General features: G+C 41.3%; 1 protein-coding gene across 1 annotated transcript in view; it reads right to left on the bottom strand.

Moving 5' to 3' along the window:
- The window catches only part of Strn (striatin), a 102,283-nt gene that overhangs the window by 21,962 nt on the left and 61,414 nt on the right, over positions 1-18,907 (bottom strand). Inside the window, exons 7-9 of the mRNA XM_045137246.1 lie at positions 12,316-12,451; positions 9,065-9,175; positions 6,374-6,517 (exon numbers count right to left, since the gene is read on the bottom strand). Of these exons, the coding sequence (XP_044993181.1) occupies positions 6,374-6,517; positions 9,065-9,175; positions 12,316-12,451 (391 nt within the window). The remainder of the gene's footprint in view (positions 1-6,373; positions 6,518-9,064; positions 9,176-12,315; positions 12,452-18,907) is intronic.

Here is an 18,907-nt window from a genome sequence, read left to right as displayed (position 1 = left end):
ACTCGTCTCAAATGTGTGGCAGCCCTCCTGCTTCAAACGCCCAAATGCCGACATTGGCATTATAGGGACAAAGGCTTACATCTGACTATTTTTTTATTTACTTAAACACATACATGCATGTGGGGGAGGGGGGTGCACACTAGGTACAAATTTGCTGGTACAAATGAATGCTAGATGCTTGTGCCAGTTTTTGCATTCAGTTTACGTGGGCAACTTGGGAATTGTACTTGGGTCAGACCTTTTGCAAGCAAGTACTTTTCACTGAACCATCTTTCCAGACACTAATTATTTTTAATAATATTAAAAACAATGAAATTTCATAAGCAGAAAAGCTTAGGGTTGTCTTTTTCATACTTTATTCTTAGGAAATGGCATGATATAATTAGAAAAGTAAATCACGAAACATATATAATGTAAGGTCCTTTCCTTATCAATATGCAGAAAACAGTATGACTAAAATAAACTTTCCTATTTGATATTTCATACCGAAATAATTTCTATCAATCATTAAACATACTTAACCAATTCTGAATATAGCTGGTCTTATTCAAAATAAGACTGGTTAATTTCATAATCTGGAAAGCTGCAGACATTTACAAATGAAAACTGTACAATATGCCTATTTGGGATAAATTATATGATATTTGAAGTCAGAATTATCTCTGACAGGCAGTGATTAAAAAGTACTACATGCAGGACTTCCGGTTAAGATGGTGGCATAAGAACCACGCCAAAGTAGCCTAGGGGAGAAAAAGCAAGGGGAAAAAAGTAAAAACAGCAAAATACACTCTTCTACTAAAAAGTGAGGTGTATAAGAAATTACCAACGGCAGCAGAGAAGCAGAGAGATCCAGAGCATCCAGAGCCCACACAGGCGGGCAGAAGCGGCTCCAGCAGCTGCGGACCTACTGCAGAGCCACAGCCGCCAGGCTCGGCTTGAGATGCAGGAAAAGCCAGTTGAGGGGATTTTCCATTCAGACCAGAGCTCCTCGCAAACTCAAGGATGAGTATAAGATTTTTCTCTCTCTCCATGCACAAGAATTAAGTCCAAATGGATTAAAGAACTTAACATCAGACCCGAAACTCTGAAACTGCTAGAGGAAAAAGGAGGGGAAACCCTTCAACATATTGGTCTTGGCAAAGACTTTCTGAATACAACCCCAATTGCTCAGACAATAAAACCATAGATTAATCACTGGGACCTCATGAAATTACAAAGATTTTGCTCTGCAAAGGACACAGTGAAAAAAGGAAAGAGGCAACCAACAGAATGGGAAAAAATCTTTGCCAGCTATACATCTGATAGAGGATTAACATCTAAGATATGCAAAGAAATCAAAAAATTAAATAATAAGAAATCAAACAAGCCAATTAAAAATTGGGCTATTGAACTAAATAGAAAGTTCTTAAAAGAAGAAATCCAGATAGTATATAAGCATCTAAAAAAATGTTCTACATCCCTAGTCATGAGGGAAATACAGATGAAAACTATGTTGAGATTCCATTTCACTCCTGTCAGATTGGCTACCATCATGAAAACAAATGACCATAAATGCTGGTGAAGATATGGAAAAGAAGGAAGCCTTCTACACTGTTGGTGGGAATGCAATCTGGTCCAGCCATGTGGAAATCAGTGTGGAGGTTCCTAATACAGCTACAAATAGATCTACCATATGACCCAGCTATAGCACTCCTAGGCATAGATCCTAAGGACTCATCTCATTACTTCAGAGATACTTGCTCAACCATGTTTATTGCCACTCAATTCACAATAGCTGGGAAATGGAACCGGCCTAGATGCCCCTCAGCTGATGAGTGGATAATGAAGATACAGCACATTTATACAATGGAGTTCTACTCAGTGGTAAAGAAAAATGAAGTTATGAAATTTGCAGGAAAATGGATGGATTTGGAAAGGATTATACTAAGTAAGGTAACCCAGGCCCAGAAAGCCAAACATTGCATGTTTTCCCTCATATGTGGAGTCTAGCTACAGATGACTGGATTTTTGAGTAGGAAGAAAACTCAGTAGCAAAGGCCAGTAAGCTAGAAAAGAGATACAAAGGGAAGAGAAATGGAGGGGTGTACTTAATAGGAGGGTATTCTGTATGTATGTATGTATGTATGTATGTATGTGTGTGTGTGTGTGTGTATGTAGAAGAATAGATTAATGGGGGTGAAAAGGCCTAATGGGGGTGAAAAGGCCTAAGTGAGGTCAGGGGAAGAGATTGAGTAAAGGAAAGATGGAGGGAGAGCTAATCAACATCAAAGGGGATATAAGTAAATCATATGGAAACCTGCTTTTTTGGACAATATAACACTCAGGAGCCATAGATTGTTGCTAGAAAATTTTCAGTGCCAGGGATGGGACACCTTTCAGTGAGTTGTTGGCCAGGGAGGTCCCTGATGCCCCCAAAACATTACATTGCTGAGGCCCTTGGTTTCCCAGCAGGAATAGATGGTAAGACCCCATTTGTGAAGACTCCACATATTTGGGCTGCAAGGCCACTGAGAAATCCTGCTGGAATTGAGCTGATCACCTCCTCCATGTAGACCAGCTGACAGAAAGCTGGAAGAAGCCATTCTACATGTAGTTCAATGGGAAAGAGAAATCACCAGTGAAGATACTCAACAGTGGACATTGCAAGTCTTAAATTTTGCCAGACAGGCCAAATGAGCCAACAGGCGCAACAATGGCACGGCTGTCATGGTGAAAACCAACTGCCCTCCAATTGGACTGGAGGCCCACTCCATGGAGGGAATACATGCCTGATGCTGAAAACTTAAAACGGGGAAAGTCACCAGGCATGGTGGCACACACCTTTAATCCCAGCACTGAGGAGGCAGAGGTAGGAGGATCACCGTGAGTTCGAGGCCACCCTGAGACTCCATAGTGAATTTAGTGAATTCTAGGTCATCCTGAGCCACAGTGAGACCCTACCTCGGAAAAAAAACAAAACAAAACAAAACCAACAAAACAGGAGGTCATGAGCCCTAGGGGTGTAATGTCTGCTGGTGTCTGGCTAAATGCATACACTATGCTCATCAAACTGCCCAGTAAGCACTTCTGTTAATGTTCATACCTATATATTAATGCTACTCTCACTTTTGGTAGAGAACCTTCTCTTTTCAGATGGCAGTGACCTTGGGATAACTCAGAAGGCATCATGGCCTGGATATCCATGACCTCACAGTGCCTGATACTACCTATACAATACCATCATAATAGGAGGAAAAGATCATGACATCAAAATGAAAGAGACTGATTGAGAGGGGGAAGGGATATAATGGAGAATGTAGTTTCAAAGAGCAAAGTAGGAGGAGAGAGGGAATTACCATGGGATATTGTTTACAACCATGTTAGTTGTTAATAAAAAAAATTTTTTAAGTATTACGTGCAGGGTCTAGGTAGATGGCTCAGTGGGTAACAGCACTGTGTGGTACACATGCCTGAAGACTTGAGTTCAATACCCAGGAGCACATACATTAAAAAACAAAGCAGAGGGGCTGGAGATTTGGCTAATCGGTTAAGGCATTTGCCTGCAAAGCCAAAAGAGCCTGGCTCAATTCCCCAGGACCCATGTAAGCCAGATGCACAAGAGGGTGCATGCATCTGGAGTTCATCTGCAGTGACTGGAAGCCATAAAGCACCCATTTTCTCTCTCCCTTTCTCTGCCTCTCTCTCAAATAAATAAATTTAAAAAATAAAAATATTTTTTAAAAACAGTAGGGGGTGGAGAGAAAGACTTAGCAGTTAAGGTGCTTGCCTGCAAAACCTAAGGATCCAGATTCAATTCCCCAGGACCCATGTAAGCCAGATGCACAATGTGGTGCATGTACCTCGGGTTCATTTGCAGGAGCTGGAGGACCGGTATGCCCTCTCTCACTCTCCCCCTCTTTCTCTCTCTCTCAAATAAATAAAAATAAAATTATAATTTTTTTAAGTAGCGCATGCGGACTTTGAGGTCTTGCTACTGTTTGTTCTGTTTGTTGGTGTGTGGTGGCATAGCTGACTCAGTGGACAGTGTTCTGTGATAGTTCACTGAGCTGTCCCCTTATTGATTCCTTTTGTAGGCATGTTTACTTAATTTTAAAATGTTTGCTTCAAAGAGATTTTTTTAAGTCCAATAGAATACTTTCAATAGCTGACAACTGTACATTAAGATGGAGTTTCATTTTGTGATAAACTTGACCATTCTTACTTTACTAACTAAACACAGAAATCCAATCCTGTTAATAACCATAACAGAAAAACCAGCTAAAAGCTGGGCTTGCTGGCACACACCTTTAATCTCAGCACTCAGGAGGCAGAGGTAGGAGGATTGCCAAGAGTTCAAGGACACCCTGAGACTACATACTGAATTCCAGGTCAGCCCTGAAGTAGAGTGAGACCCTATCTCAAAACAAAACAAAAGATATCTAAAAATGCAAAACTAAGATTTTATTTAGTCAATAAAATGTCAGGTCATAAATAAAAATTATTCTGATAACCTGTCAGAGATGATCTTTCTAGAGGTTGTGACTGATTAGAAATATTTATGAGTCAGGTGAACTAAAGAGTTCAAATTATTTGCTAAAAAGTTAACTTTTAAGTCAGCTGTATTAGCTAAATATGTAGAAAGTAGATTTACAAGATGATTTTCTGTGTTACACCTAATCAAGGTACAGTCTGCACTCTAGTCCCAGTTGACCTGGAACTTACCCCACAGTCCAAGCTGGCTTTGAACTCATGGCAATCCTCCTAACTGTGCCTCCCAAATGCTGGGATTAAAGGTGTATGCGGCTATCACATCTGGCTAGGTCATATGCTTTTAAAAATAGTTGGGGGAAGCCGGGCGTGGTGGCGCACGCCTTTAATCCCAGCACTCGGGAGGCAGAGGTAGGAGGATCGCTGAGAGTTCGAGCCCACCCTGAGACTACAGAGTGAATTTCAGGTCAGCCTGAGCCAGAGTGAGACCCTACCTTGAAAAACCAAAAAAAAAAAAAAAAAAAAAGATGCTATTGGGAAAAAAATAGTTGGGGGAAAAAAAATAGTTAGGGGAAAAAAATCTACTTGTCAAAATAACAAAATATGACAAGACATTATAAAGCCGTCATACAATATAGTACCAATAATAAAAATGGGGTGGTATAGTCATCATAGTTCAAAAAATTCTAAATGTTTACCAATACCGAGCAGGAACTGCTTAAATGAGAACAGTGATTTCAAGGTAAAATTTCAAACAAATGATTCATGAGACGAGGCTAGTTTCCCGCCAAACTTCATTTCTAATGTTTCCGGGTAACTTTGTTCATATGTGACGTGATAAGGCCCCTCCCCAATGCTATGGCTCCTGATACTGACCATCATGGGGGCTGGTTTTCACAAATGCTTAGAAAGGGCGAAGGGAAGCTGACAACAGGAAGGCCGCAGCGAGGCCTTCACAGCGGTGAGCAGACAGCGGCCTTGAAGGCCGGCCAAGGGCGACGCGCCACCACGTCTGTCAAGGGATGTCTTGCTGTCTGGGTGCTGACTGAACATTACCGCCCGTGATCAGCTTCACAAAACTACTGTGTCTCCAATGTGACAGAGGCTATGGAAGCTCTTCCTGACACAGACTGAAGACTGAAGAACAGCCTTGGTCTTCACAGGTAATTAAATACACACTCCCCCCCCCAAACACACACACCCGCCACGGTGCTGTGGACGCAATGTGTACCCAACAGGCAAGTTTGCTACCTCTGACTTTTACTTCCAGTTCTGGAAAAGTTACATGTCATAAGATTGTATTTTTAAAAAATTGGAAACAACCAATATGTTCAAAAGAGAAATGGCTTTATCTCAAGGCTAAAATATAATATACTATTAAAGCCACATATCTGAAAACCATGTACTTTTGTGCTAAGTATAAAACAAAGTAGAAGTATTCTAATGGGATGAGTAGGGCGACTGCATGTGTGGGTGCACGCGTGCACACACACACACACACACACACGAGGACAAGGACTGAAGTGCAACTAGAAGACATGAAAAGCAGAAAATGTGGCATTAGGTGCCTTTACTTCCATGTTTTATCGATGGCAAATGAAGTACTTGAAGAAGTTGAGTTTTCAAGTTACTGTCAATTTTAGGATCAGTTTTTTCAGTGTTGGGATATACGGGTAGGGCCTACTGCCATTTTGTGTCAAGGGAGCTAAGAAATATTCTAAACCAGGAATCAGAATTGGTTTTTATGTTCTCTTCTTCAAGTCGTAAAGATTGAAGTTGGAGTCAACGCCCACTGAGTGTAAGAAAGCCTGCATTTGGAGAACACTGTTTTGCTCAATGCTGACAGCAGCGAGTCTTTTCCGGCGATGGGATTCAGAGCTCCGGGCTCTGCGGCCTGAGCTCTCACCTTCATCTGCCCGACTGATCTCATGGTCAGGAAGCCTGGAGCTGCTGGGTCTCGACGGCGAGCCCACAGATGGCTGCAATGAAGGAAGCTCATCAACGTCTCTCAAGTTAGCCAGCATGTCTTGTAGCTTTGACCTATTGGGCCCTAGCCAAAAGACAGAGACAGAGGGGGGTGGGAATGAGGAAACAGAATTATTCACTTAATCAAAATCGTGCTTATTATAAACCTTTTCACATCAGCCAACTGTTAACATTTACCTTCAAAAATAACCTGGTAGATTGATAACAAGTAATTATTTTCAAAGTTGTTAAATATTTTTAAAGTTTATTTCTGTAAAAGAAGTACATTTACATATAAAATTATGGTAATAAATCACTATTTACATAAAGAAGAATGTTCACGTTCAACATGGATCATTAAATGTTGTATTAATCTACAACAAAACCAATGAATAGTGATCGAACTGAAGACAGACATCACAGATCATGAGCCAATTGTACTGAATTAAACGTGTTTGAATTAAGTTGCATTCATTGCCTTGCATCCTGAAGCTATGGTACCCAAAGCGAAGTCTCATGACCTATAAATTACTTACCTGAGCTTTGATTCTTCATTCTCCCACATCCCTGTTTTGACTGTTTTATATAGGATAGAGGCTGAAACAGATCTTCGGTAGTTTTTCCTGTTATAAGTTTAATTAAGAATGGGAAAATCTTACCCATAGTCCATTATGGATTTTTCCTATACCAGCAAAGAACACAACTATTTCTAAGCAATTTTAACTAATACCTAGAAATATATTTTATGATAGTATGACTGCAGTACACAATTTGACTGGAAATACTTACAATTAAAAAGCTTTAAACTTTTCTAATCAGTTCAATTAAAAAACGCTTCTGTTAGCCTATAAATTAATACTTCATAAGACAATTCAAAACTTTCATTTTTCTTTTCATCATCAATTTTCACTTGTTTCCACATTATTTCAACAAAATAACATGAAATGAAAATGCTAAACAAAATCATTGGAATCCAGTCTATTGTTCCATTATTTCAATGAAAGAAAGACATTAAAAATTCTCCCTGATAATAACGTTATTGCACTAAAAAAAATATCATGTGCTATATACCTGAACATGGGTCCTACACACCTGATTCAGGAAATACAATTGCTTTTATTATGGGAATACTGTTCCAGTCAAATGGTGTGTTTTTAGATCTAAAGTGCTAATTCAAACTACAGTGATATGCTAACATCGGACAAGAATCAGTATAAGGGTAGATAAATTCCACATGAAGTTCTGCCTACCTTTCCAATCAAAAGATGTTTTACATTTCAAGATGTTCATTTTTATAACATAATGAACCAAAGAAACAAACCAATGTTGTTAATCTGGAAATTATTCTTCATGTATAATATATAGATTTTCCTCAAAATTTCAGTTTAGCTGGCTCAGACATGGCTCTAAACTATAGTAGCATATACATCTGTTGAAGTTCGAATTTTTCTTAATATAATTGAATAAAAGGTATGAAATATCTTTATGTTTTCATATTAGTCTTCCTCATTCTAATTTAAATTATCTAAAGATAATACTAAATTATATCATCTCTTAGTAATTGTTGAGATTGCTAACATCAATAATGGACAGACTTTTTATTGAATCAAGGCAAACATTTAAAATTCTAATATACTTTAAATAAAAAAATTAATTGCTTTTAGGTAACCACCAGGTCAAAAAAGAATGCCCATTCAGGAATTCAGGTCTTTGTGCACGATGGCATAGTTAAAAAGCAAGAGGGGACGAAAGCATGTCCCTCCAGCTTTATGCAACTGTAAATACAATTTTCCCTCAGTTTACATTTCAATGTCATTGTGCACTACTTTCATAGTGAAAATCCTATTTCCGTAAGAGGGAGGCCCATATTTATACTGTAAATGAGAGTGGAAGCACAAGAAGGTAGTTTAACCTTACTGTCCTACAAAGACGTTTACCATTACTTATACAGAAGTTTTTTAAGTCTTTGTATTTCCATTTTATATACTTAACTACATCTATTGCTAAACTTTTCATTTGCATGAAGAGTTATATGATTCACAGGGCTAGAATTTCATTTTGGTTTGTTTTTAATGTAGCATACATTTTATTTAAAAGACCAAAGTAATTAGTAATATTGTTATAAATTTCATTGGCCAAGACCTTTAAATTTGACAAATATTTTTAAGTTAACTCCATGCCCTGTACAGCATATAGTGATGAGCGCAAATGAACTGCATGTTGTGAACATATAGACTATTCAGGGGTAGAAATTAATTTCTTTTTTCCTCCAATATCTTAAATTATAAACAATATCCTTAGTGAATTGCCAGAGGGCCAACCTAGATGAGATGAACAACTTTCTCATGGAAATAAACATCTCTATGATTAAGCACACACACATTCACAGGTCACTTTATCATCCACGCCCTCATAAGGCTCTAAATTCCATATTCATACATGGTTCTTGTTCATGCTTATAGTCAAATAACTAACCATATAATTTCAACCCCTGAGAGTGGGTGGAAAGGAAAGGAAAGAAATCAGGAGCAGAAATGAAAAAGAGTAAGTAGTTTTAGGAAAACATTGAAAAAAAAAAGGGAGATTTAAGAGACAAGATTTAGGATTCATAGGTACAATGTTTTCCACTTACTCTTCACCCCCTTTTTCCCCTTTCTCTCCTTTTTGTATTGTTCCTTGAGTTTGGTAATTACTCCCTGGTCCACATTCCAAGCTTCAGGCATGAGGCATTGGTCTTCCTTTTCTAAACAGAGTGAAACAAATGAAACAGTTTTTTACAACGAAATAATGAACATTCTTAAATCAATGTCTGAAAGATACAACAGTGATTTTCTTTATAATATCACTAACTTTAAAAAAGCCATTTTTTATTATTCAGATGTCACACAAAGCATAATTAAGAAACAATGACCAATTTAATTTCTGATTTAGCAATAATTTCTCTCTTAAAAAAGACAGAAAAAATAAGCCTAGAAAGTTAAGTAATTTAAGTGATTAAGTCAAAAAAAATTAAGTTAAGCTGGGCGTGGTGGCACACGCCTTTAATACCAGCCCTCGGGAAGCAGAGATAGGAGGATCGCCGTGTGTTAGAGGCCACCCTGAGACTCCATAGTGAATTCCAGGTCAGTCTGGGCTAGAGTGAGACCGTACCCCAAAAACCAAAAAAAAAAAAAAAAAAAGCCTAGGTTAAAAAATTAAGTTAAAAAAATCATAAAAGAGCTACACTACAGCCCTTCATTTACTTTAATTTAAAAAAAAAACAGAAATAATAGGTCACAGAATATACCTATTTACTTGCCACAATCTTGTTATGTATGTATTTTACTTTCCAGGGGAGGGAGGAAGGGGAGGGAGAATGGGTGTGCCAGGGCCTCTTGCCGCCGTAAACCCAAGTCATCAGGCTTTGTATGGTCAGTGCTTTGACTTAAAGCCAATCTTCTGGTCAAGAAGTCTGCAGTCACTTAGGGCTTCTATTCACTCACATGTATGCAGAGATCTGGTGAACTATTAGAGTGTCACTATTCAGATATGCGCACAGTAACTTATGTTTTCATCAGTTACTTCATTAAATTAAAATGCACACACATGCATCAAGTAATACATTGGGCTATGACTCATCCATTGAAATGCAGAAAGTTATAGAGACTATAGCTGTCATTGCAGAAACAACCCCCCATCCAATGCAGTGACACCGGCAATGAAAGAGATTCAATTAACTGAATTCTCAGTGAAAGACTCCGGCGCGGCACAGCTCTTTTCCTGGGGATGATGTATAAAACACCTAAGCAGTGAGATAAGTAAACTCAGTAGGAGGAGACAGAAAAGAAACCCATTTCACTTTCTTCTTGGTTTCCAAACTTTGTTCTCTTAAAAGTCAGTCACCAAATAATTGTTGTATTCAATTCTTTAAGGTTTCGCCACACAAGAGAAAGTGAATAGTAAGCATCAGTGCCCCCAAACAATCCCTGAAGGTAAGACCTTAAGAAGGTAACTGTACTAACAGAAAAGTTAAGGTAAAATAAAGGCAGATGAAAATCAACTACATGCCATAGCTATAAATCACTATTGCCAACGTCATTACTGTGCCACAATATGGAACTTGTTAACTGGCCTGGAAAGATTTCAAGTGTGTCCATCAAACTATAAAAAGGTTTAGATTATGTAATCTAACCCTCCTCACAGGGGAAGCACCAAGCAAAGCAAAATGACAGTGACCTGTACCAGTGCCTGGCTCACCACCACCACAGAAAGTCACTGGAAGGGTCAACTAATGCCTCTAACACCATAATGGATGCTGCTAAGGGAGGGACCCAAGAGTCTACCTAGACCACAAAACAGCACAATGAGTTACATACTACCGACCTCTCCAGACCTGTGTGGTCAGGACTGTTAACAAGGCACAGAGAAAGGACACTTGTTTCCTTGTGGTGGTCATGATGAGTTTTCATTGTATAGTGCTTCACATGAAAAAAGAGCTCCAGGTATATTTTATCTTGTTTATTAGAAATACTAAGGAACCTTTTCCCTGAACTTACCCAAGAAGGCCTTAGTAGTCACTACCTGATGATCAAATAAGTATGAAGGAGAAAAACTGAACAAAATTTTGAATACAAGTGATAAGAAAAGTATCTTACTGTTTATTTTTTCTTTTGGGCTTTAGCATTCATTTATATTTCTTTCAGGGCATAAGTATATTTTTAAAAATCGGACTGAAATTAGACATTTCTATTTTTAATGCTCATGACTAAAAGTATAAAAACTTACTTTGCTGGGCATAATACCATGTTACAGTATTATAGTGTGTGTTATAGCTCTTGAAGTATATTGAAATTAATATTTAAAATAGCTGGTTGAGTACATGAAAAGTTCTTAAAGTGGCATATGCACATGCAAACAGTAATAAACTATACAAAAGATTCTGTACATTTATAGATGTTTTTTATTTATGGACTAAATATTAACTGAAGGGAAATCTATTTCAAATGGGAAAAAAAAGCCACTGGTTCTTTTTTTTTAGTTTTTCGAGGTAGGGTCTTACTCTGGCCCAGGCTGACCTGGAATTCACTCTGTTTTCTCAGTGTGGCCTCAAACTCATGGCAATTCTCCTACCTCTGCCTCCCAAGTGTGGTTCATCTTTTAAGAACACCACATACAAGTTTTTATAAAGACAAAATATTTAAGGGAACAGCAACATTATATTTTCTCCCCTTCTTTTTCTCTTTCTCTTATATACATATACTAACTTTCCCCCAAATACTTGTTCTCTTTTTCCTTTTTTGACCTGGAATTCACTCTGTAGTCTCAGGGTGGCCTTGAACTCATGGCGATCCTCCTACCTCTGCCTCCCGAGTGCTGGGATTAAAGGCATACCACACCCGGCTCTTTTTCCATTTTTTAACCACCAAAATACTTTTTAAAACTCTTGTTAAAAATGTTAAATTTTTAGATCCATTTACAGTAATTTGAGCAAAACCAAACCAAACTTCAAACCTATGTCTGTATAAACTGCCAAAATCTGAACAAGCATAAAAACTGCGATTTTCTAACATGCTTTATATTTTGTACAAAAGATGCCAGAGATCAGGTATTCAAAATACTACTGCACTCTCATACTCAAATCTAGATGTGCTGGTTCTCTCTCTGGGAAGGAAACAGAAGTCTGCATCTTAGTTCAAATTCTTTCATCCAGTGTAACTTAAATTAGAAAGGGATAAAGTAACTATACGCAGACACTCATTCTAGAAAAACAGTACAACAGTAAAAATTGAAAAGGACACTTAACATCGCAGCATCACAGTTCTTCCTAGGATGTTACCCTCCTGGTCCAACACTAATTTCCTACATGCACTAAATGTTCCCGTTGCGTCCCAAGTGTGTTCTTACCCCAGTCTGTCCCATCGCCTGCACTTCTAGACTCATTGTCTCCTTCCTCTGATGTAACCAAGAAGTCAAACTCCTTTAGAGCTTCTTTTGTATCCCGATCCTCACTGGTATCAGGCAATGTTTTCTTCCGAACAATCTAAAGAGGGGAGGGAAGACAGTGCTAAATTAGGATATAGTATGCATTTAATTTAAATAAAAGACAGTATCCCTTTATCACTAAATCAGAAGGCAACTGCATTGTTTTCTTCCACAAATGACATCTTTGTTGTATTAAGAAAACTAGAGGGCTGGAGAGATGGCTTAGCGGTTAAGCACTTGCCTATGAAGCCTAAGGACCCCGGTTGGAGGCTCGAATCCCCAGGACCCATGTCAGCCAGATGCATAAGGGAGCGCACACATCTAGAGTTCGTTTGCAGTGCTTGGAGGCCCTGCTGCGCCCATTCTCTCTCTCTCTCTCTTTCTCTGTATCTGCCTCTTTCTCTGTCTGCCTCTCTCAAGTAAATAAATAGATAAAACTTTAAAAAAAACTAGATTCCTCAACAGTGAAAAACACATTTCATTTTTTAAAATTATTTTTAATTGTGTGTTTGTTAAAGGGAAAGATAAAGGTTTAGGTACACCAGGTCCCCTTGCCCTTGCAAACAACCTCCAAATTCATAAGCCACTTGGTGCGTCTGCTTCATGTGATACTGGGAGATAAAACACGGTCACTGGGCTTTAAACGCCAGGGTCTTTCAACCACGGAGCAATCCCCCAGCCCACATTTTAGTTTTCAAAAACAAGCATGTGCTTTGTTTAAAAATATGATGGCTTAAGCACCACATGCTCTCTCTCATATGTGGATCCTAGCTACACATGATTGGGCTTCTGCGTGAGAAGGAAAATACTTAGTAGCAGAGGCCAGTAAGTTAAAAAGGAGACATAAAGGGAAGAGAAAGGAAGGGAGGAGGGTACTTAATAGGTTGATATTGTATATATGTAATTACAATGATTGTAATGGGGAGGTAATATGATGGAGAATGGAATTTCAAATGGGAAAGTGTGGGGGTGGGGAGGGAGGGAATTACCATGGGATATATTTTATAATCATGGAAAATGTTAATAAAAATTAAAAAAATTTTTTTAAAAATGCAAATTAGGGGGCTGGAGAGATGGCTTAGTGGTTAAGCACTTGCTTGTGAAGCCAAAGGACCCTGGTTCAAGGCTTGATTCCCCAGGACCCACGTAAGCCAGATGCACAAGGTGTGGCATGCATCTGGAGTTCGTTTTCAGTGGCTGGAGGTCCTGGCATGCCCATTCTCTCTCATTCTCTCTCTGTCTGTCACTTTCAAATAAATAAATAAACATAAAAAATGCAAATTAAAACTAAAAAAAATATGATGGCTTATTTGCTTTACATAAACAAACAAACATATATACTGAAAATCAGTGAAAAGGGCGTATTTAAATTATACACAGATTGACAAATTCCTGACACTCCTGTCACAATGGCCATCAAGAAAGCAAATAACATCTCTCTCTCTCCCTCTATCTGTCTTTCTCTCTGTGTCTGTCGCTCTCAAATAAAAAGAAAGAAAGAAGGAAATCAAAGAACCATATTGCTGGAGGACTGGGTGAAGCAGGAGCCCTTCTCCATTGTTGGTGGGACTGTAAACTGGGACAGCCACTGTGACAAGCAGTGTGGAGGTTCCAGAGACAGCTAAAACTGGATTTACTATATGACTCAGATACAGCACTCCTTAGCCCTGACTCTACTCCAGACGCTTGCTCATCCACGTTTATTGCTGCTCTAGTCACAACAGCTAGGAAACAGAACCAGCCTAGATGCCATTCAACTGATGAATGGAGAACAAAGATGTAGTAAATACACAATGAAGTTTTAGTCAGCTCCAAAGAAAAATAGTATTATGAAATTTACAGGGAAATTGATGGATTTGGAAAAGATTATATGACCTGAGGTAACCCAGGATCAGAATCTCAAATGTAGCATGTTTTCTCTCATATATGGATTCTAGTTTCAAAGATTTAGATTTGTATGCAGGCTGAAATAAAAGTCGGTAGTAGAGATCAGGAACCTAGAAAAAGGCTATGAAGGAGAAGAGAGAGGGAAGAGCTAAGGAGAGCAGCAGACATGTACGTCGACAGGCACAGTACCGGGGGTGGAACCTTCCAGGGAAGGAGACGGAGAAGGGCAACAGTGTTGGGAGAGTTAGTCAGAATTTAAGGTTTATGAATGAGCCATATGGAAGCCTACTTCTTTGCTAGCTAAGAACATGTAGGTTTAAAAAGAGCTTGGGCAGAAGTATCCTAGGGAGGTGGATCCTGTTGTGACCAGAACCTGCAGACTGTTATTAGAAAAAAATTCAGCATCAGGGGGATATCTTTCACTAAGCTACTGGCCAGAAAGGCCTCCAGTGCCCCAAAAACACTTTAGGGTATTGCCAAGGTTCTTGGTTGCCCGCCAGAACTAGATGGTAAGACCCTATTCTCCAGTGCCCACCTAAAAGTAGATGCATGTGACTGGAGTTGGTTTACAGTGGCAGGTAGCTCTGGCATGCCTATATTCACTCTTTTTTTGTTTGTTTGTTTGAAGTAGGGTCTCACTCTAGCCCAAGCTGACCAGAAATTCACTATGTAGTCTCAGGGTGGCCTCGAACTCATGGTGATCCTCCTCCCTCTGCCTTCCAAACTGGGATGAAACGCATGTGTCACCCCGCCCAGCTATATTCACTCTTTTTGTCTGCCTCTTTCTCTCTCATGAATAAATAAATAAATAAATATATATTTTTTAAACTGGATGTGGTGGTGCATGCCATTAATCTCAACACTCGGGAAGCTGAGGTAGGAGGATCATCCTGAGTATGATACCAGCCTGGATCTACGGAGTAAATTCCAGGTTAAGCCTGAGCTAAACAGAGACCCCGCCTCAATTTTTTTTCAAAACATATTAAAAAATTAATAGAAGAGAAATCGAAAAGTAAAATGAAGGGATTCCGTAGAGGGGGGCTAAGGAAGAGAAAAAGAGGTTGGGGCTGGAGGGATGAGCTTGGTGGTTAAGCGCTTGCCTGTGAAGCCTAAGAACCCCAGTTCAAGGCTGGATTCCCCAGGACCCACATGAGCCATATGCACAAGAGGGCACATGCGTCTGGAATTTATTTGTAGCGGCTGGAGGCCCTGGCGTGCCCATTCTCTCTTTGCCTCTTTCTCTGTCGCTCTCAAATAAAGTAATTTTTTTGTTCATTTTATTTATTTATTTGACAGCGACAGAGAAACAAAGAGGGAGAGAGGGAGAGAGAAAGAGAAAGAGAATGGGTGCACCAGGGCTTCCAGCCACTGCAAACAAACTCCACACACGTGCACCCCCTTGTGCATCTGGCTAACGTGGGTCCTGGGGAATCGAGCCTTGAACCGGGGTCCTCAGGCTTCACAGGCAAGCACTTACCTGCTAATCCATCTCTCCAGCCCTAAAATAATATTTTTTTAAAAAGGGGATTGGTGGGAGGGGATTATGATCATGGTGTATTGTTCATATTTATGGAAGCTGTTAATAAAAATGTTTAAAAATAATAAAACATGCTTCTAAGTAACTGTATACAACATAAGAGAAAGAGCAAGTTTATTACACTGAGATCATGCCTATCAAGTATCCTATTTCAAAAAAGCAAACCAAAAGCCCTGTGCTTCTAATTGTAGGCATCAAAGAAAAATGAATTGTGACTGTCAAAAGAGTATATGAACAGAAACGGGAAGAGATGGTCATTCATTGCTTTTCTTTAAACAGGAGGTTCAACTCCCTTCCTACCCTCAAGGAGTCCATGCATCCACTTATGAAATTAGGACATGGCGTGGTGGCGACTACCTTTAATCCCAACACTCAGGAGGCAGAGGTAGGAGGATTGCCCTGAGTTCAAAGCCACCCTGAGACTACAGAATGAATTCTAAGTCAGCTTGAGCTGGAGTGAGACACCTACCTTGAACCCCCACCACCCCCTCAAAAAAAAAAAAAAAAAAAGAGAAAGAGGCAGGTAAAGGCACTTGCTTGCAAAGCCTGTGGCCTAGACTCCATCTGTCAGGACTCATGGAAAGCCTGTGGCCTAGACTCCGTCTGTCAGGACTCATGGAAAGCCTGTGGCCTAGACTCCGTCTGTCAGGACTCATGGAAAGCCTGTGGTCTAGACTCCATCTGTCAGGACTCATGGAAAGCCTGTGGCCTAGACTCCGTCTGTCAGGACTCATGGAAAGCCTGTGGTCTAGACTCCATCTGTCAGGACTCATGGAAAGCCTGTGGTCTAGACTCCATCTGTCAGGACTCATGGAAAGCCTGTGGTCTAGACTCCATCTGTCAGGACTCATGGAAAGCCTGTGGTCTAGACTCCGTCTGTCAGGACTCATGGAAAGCCTGTGGTCTAGACTCCATCTGTCAGGACTCATGGAAAGCCTGTGGTCTAGACTCCATCTGTCAGGACTCATGGAAAGCCTGTGGTCTAGACTCCATCTGTCAGGACTCATGGAAAGCCTGTGGTCTAGACTCCGTCTGTCAGGACTCATGGAAAGCCTGTGGTCTAGACTCCATCTGTCAGGACTCATGGAAAGCCTGTGGTCTAGACTCCGTCTGTCAGGACTCATGGAAAGCCTGTGGCCTAGATTCCGTCTGTCAGGACTCATGGAAAGCCTGTGGTCTAGACTCCATCTGTCAGGACTCATGGAAAGCCTGTGGTCTAGACTCCATCTGTCAGGACTCATGGAAAGCCTGTGGCCTAGACTCCGTCTGTCAGGACTCATGGAAAGCCTGTGGCCTAGACTCCGTCTGTCAGGACTCATGGAAAGCCTGTGGCCTAGACTCCGTCTGTCAGGACTCATGGAAAGCCTGTGGCCTGACTCCATCTGTCAGGACTCATGGAAAGCCTGTGGTCTAGACTCCATCTGTCAGGACTCATGGAAAGCCTGTGGTCTAGACTCCGTCTGTCAGGACTCATGGAAAGCCTGTGGCCTAGACTCCGTCTGTCAGGACTCATGGAAAGCCTGTGGCCTAGACTCCGTCTGTCAGGACTCATGGAAAGCCTGTGGCCTAGACTCCGTCTGTCAGGACTCATGGAAAGCCTGTGGCCTAGACTCCGTCTGTCAGGACTCATGGAAAGCCTGTGGCCTGACTCCGTCTGTCAGGACTCATGGAAAGCCTGTGGCCTAGACTCCGTCTGTCAGGACTCATGGAAAGCCTGTGGCCTAGACTCCGTCTGTCAGGACTCATGGAAAGCCTGTGGCCTAGACTCCGTCTGTCAGGACTCATGGAAAGCCTGTGGCCTGACTCCATCTGTCAGGACTCATGGAAAGCCTGTGGCCTGACTCCATCTGTCAGGACTCATGGAAAGCCTGTGGCCTGACTCCATCTGTCAGGATTCATGGAAAGCCTGTGGTCTAGACTCCGCCTGTCAGGACTCATGGAAAGCCTGTGGCCTAGACTCCGTCTGTCAGGACTCATGGAAAGCCTGTGGCCTAGACTCCGTCTGTCAGGACTCATGGAAAGCCTGTGGCCTAGACTCCATCTGTCAGGACTCATGGAAAGCCTGTGGTCTAGACTCCGTCTGTCAGGACTCATGGAAAGCCTGTGGTCTAGACTCCGTCTGTCAGGACTCATGGAAAGCCTGTGGTCTAGACTCCATCTGTCAGGACTCATGGAAAGCCTGTGGCCTGACTCCGTCTGTCAGGACTCATGGAAAGCCTGTGGCCTAGACTCCGTCTGTCAGGACTCATGGAAAGCCTGTGGCCTAGACTCCGTCTGTCAGGACTCATGGAAAGCCTGTGGCCTGACTCCATCTGTCAGGACTCATGGAAAGCCTGTGGCCTGACTCCATCTGTCAGGACTCATGGAAAGCCTGTGGCCTGACTCCATCTGTCAGGACTCATGGAAAGCCTGTGGTCTAGACTCCATCTGTCAGGACTCATGGAAAGCCTGTGGTCTAGACTCCGTCTGTCAGGACTCATGGAAAGCCTGTGGCCTAGACTCCGTCTGTCAGGACTCATGGAAAGCCTGTGGCCTAGACTCCGTCTGTCAGGACTCATGGAAAGCCTGTGGTCTAGACTCCGTCTGTCAGGACTCATGGAAAGCCTGTGGCCTAGACTCCGTCTGTCAGGACTCATGGAAAGCCTGTGGCCTAGACTCCGTCTGTCAGGACTCATGGAAAGCCTGTGGTCTAGACTCCATCTGTCAGGACTCATGGAAAGCCTGTGGCCTGACTCCATCTGTCAGGACTCATGGAAAGCCTGTGGTCTAGACTCCATCTGTCAGGACTCATGGAAAGCCTGTGGTCTAGACTCCATCTGTCAGGACTCATGGAAAGCCTGTGGCCTGACTCCGTCTGTCAGGACTCATGGAAAGCCTGTGGCCTAGACTCCGTCTGTCAGGACTCATGGAAAGCCTGTGGCCTAGACTCCGTCTGTCAGGACTCATGGAAAGCCTGTGGCCTGACTCCATCTGTCAGGACTCATGGAAAGCCTGTGGCCTGACTCCATCTGTCAGGACTCATGGAAAGCCTGTGGCCTGACTCCATCTGTCAGGACTCATGGAAAGCCTGTGGTCTAGACTCCATCTGTC

This window comes from Jaculus jaculus, chromosome 18 (assembly GCF_020740685.1).
Source record: "Jaculus jaculus isolate mJacJac1 chromosome 18, mJacJac1.mat.Y.cur, whole genome shotgun sequence".
Classification (NCBI taxonomy): domain Eukaryota; kingdom Metazoa; phylum Chordata; class Mammalia; order Rodentia; family Dipodidae; genus Jaculus; species Jaculus jaculus.
Note: the sequence above shows the minus strand (reverse complement) of the source record. Positions and strands in the feature narration are given on the sequence as shown.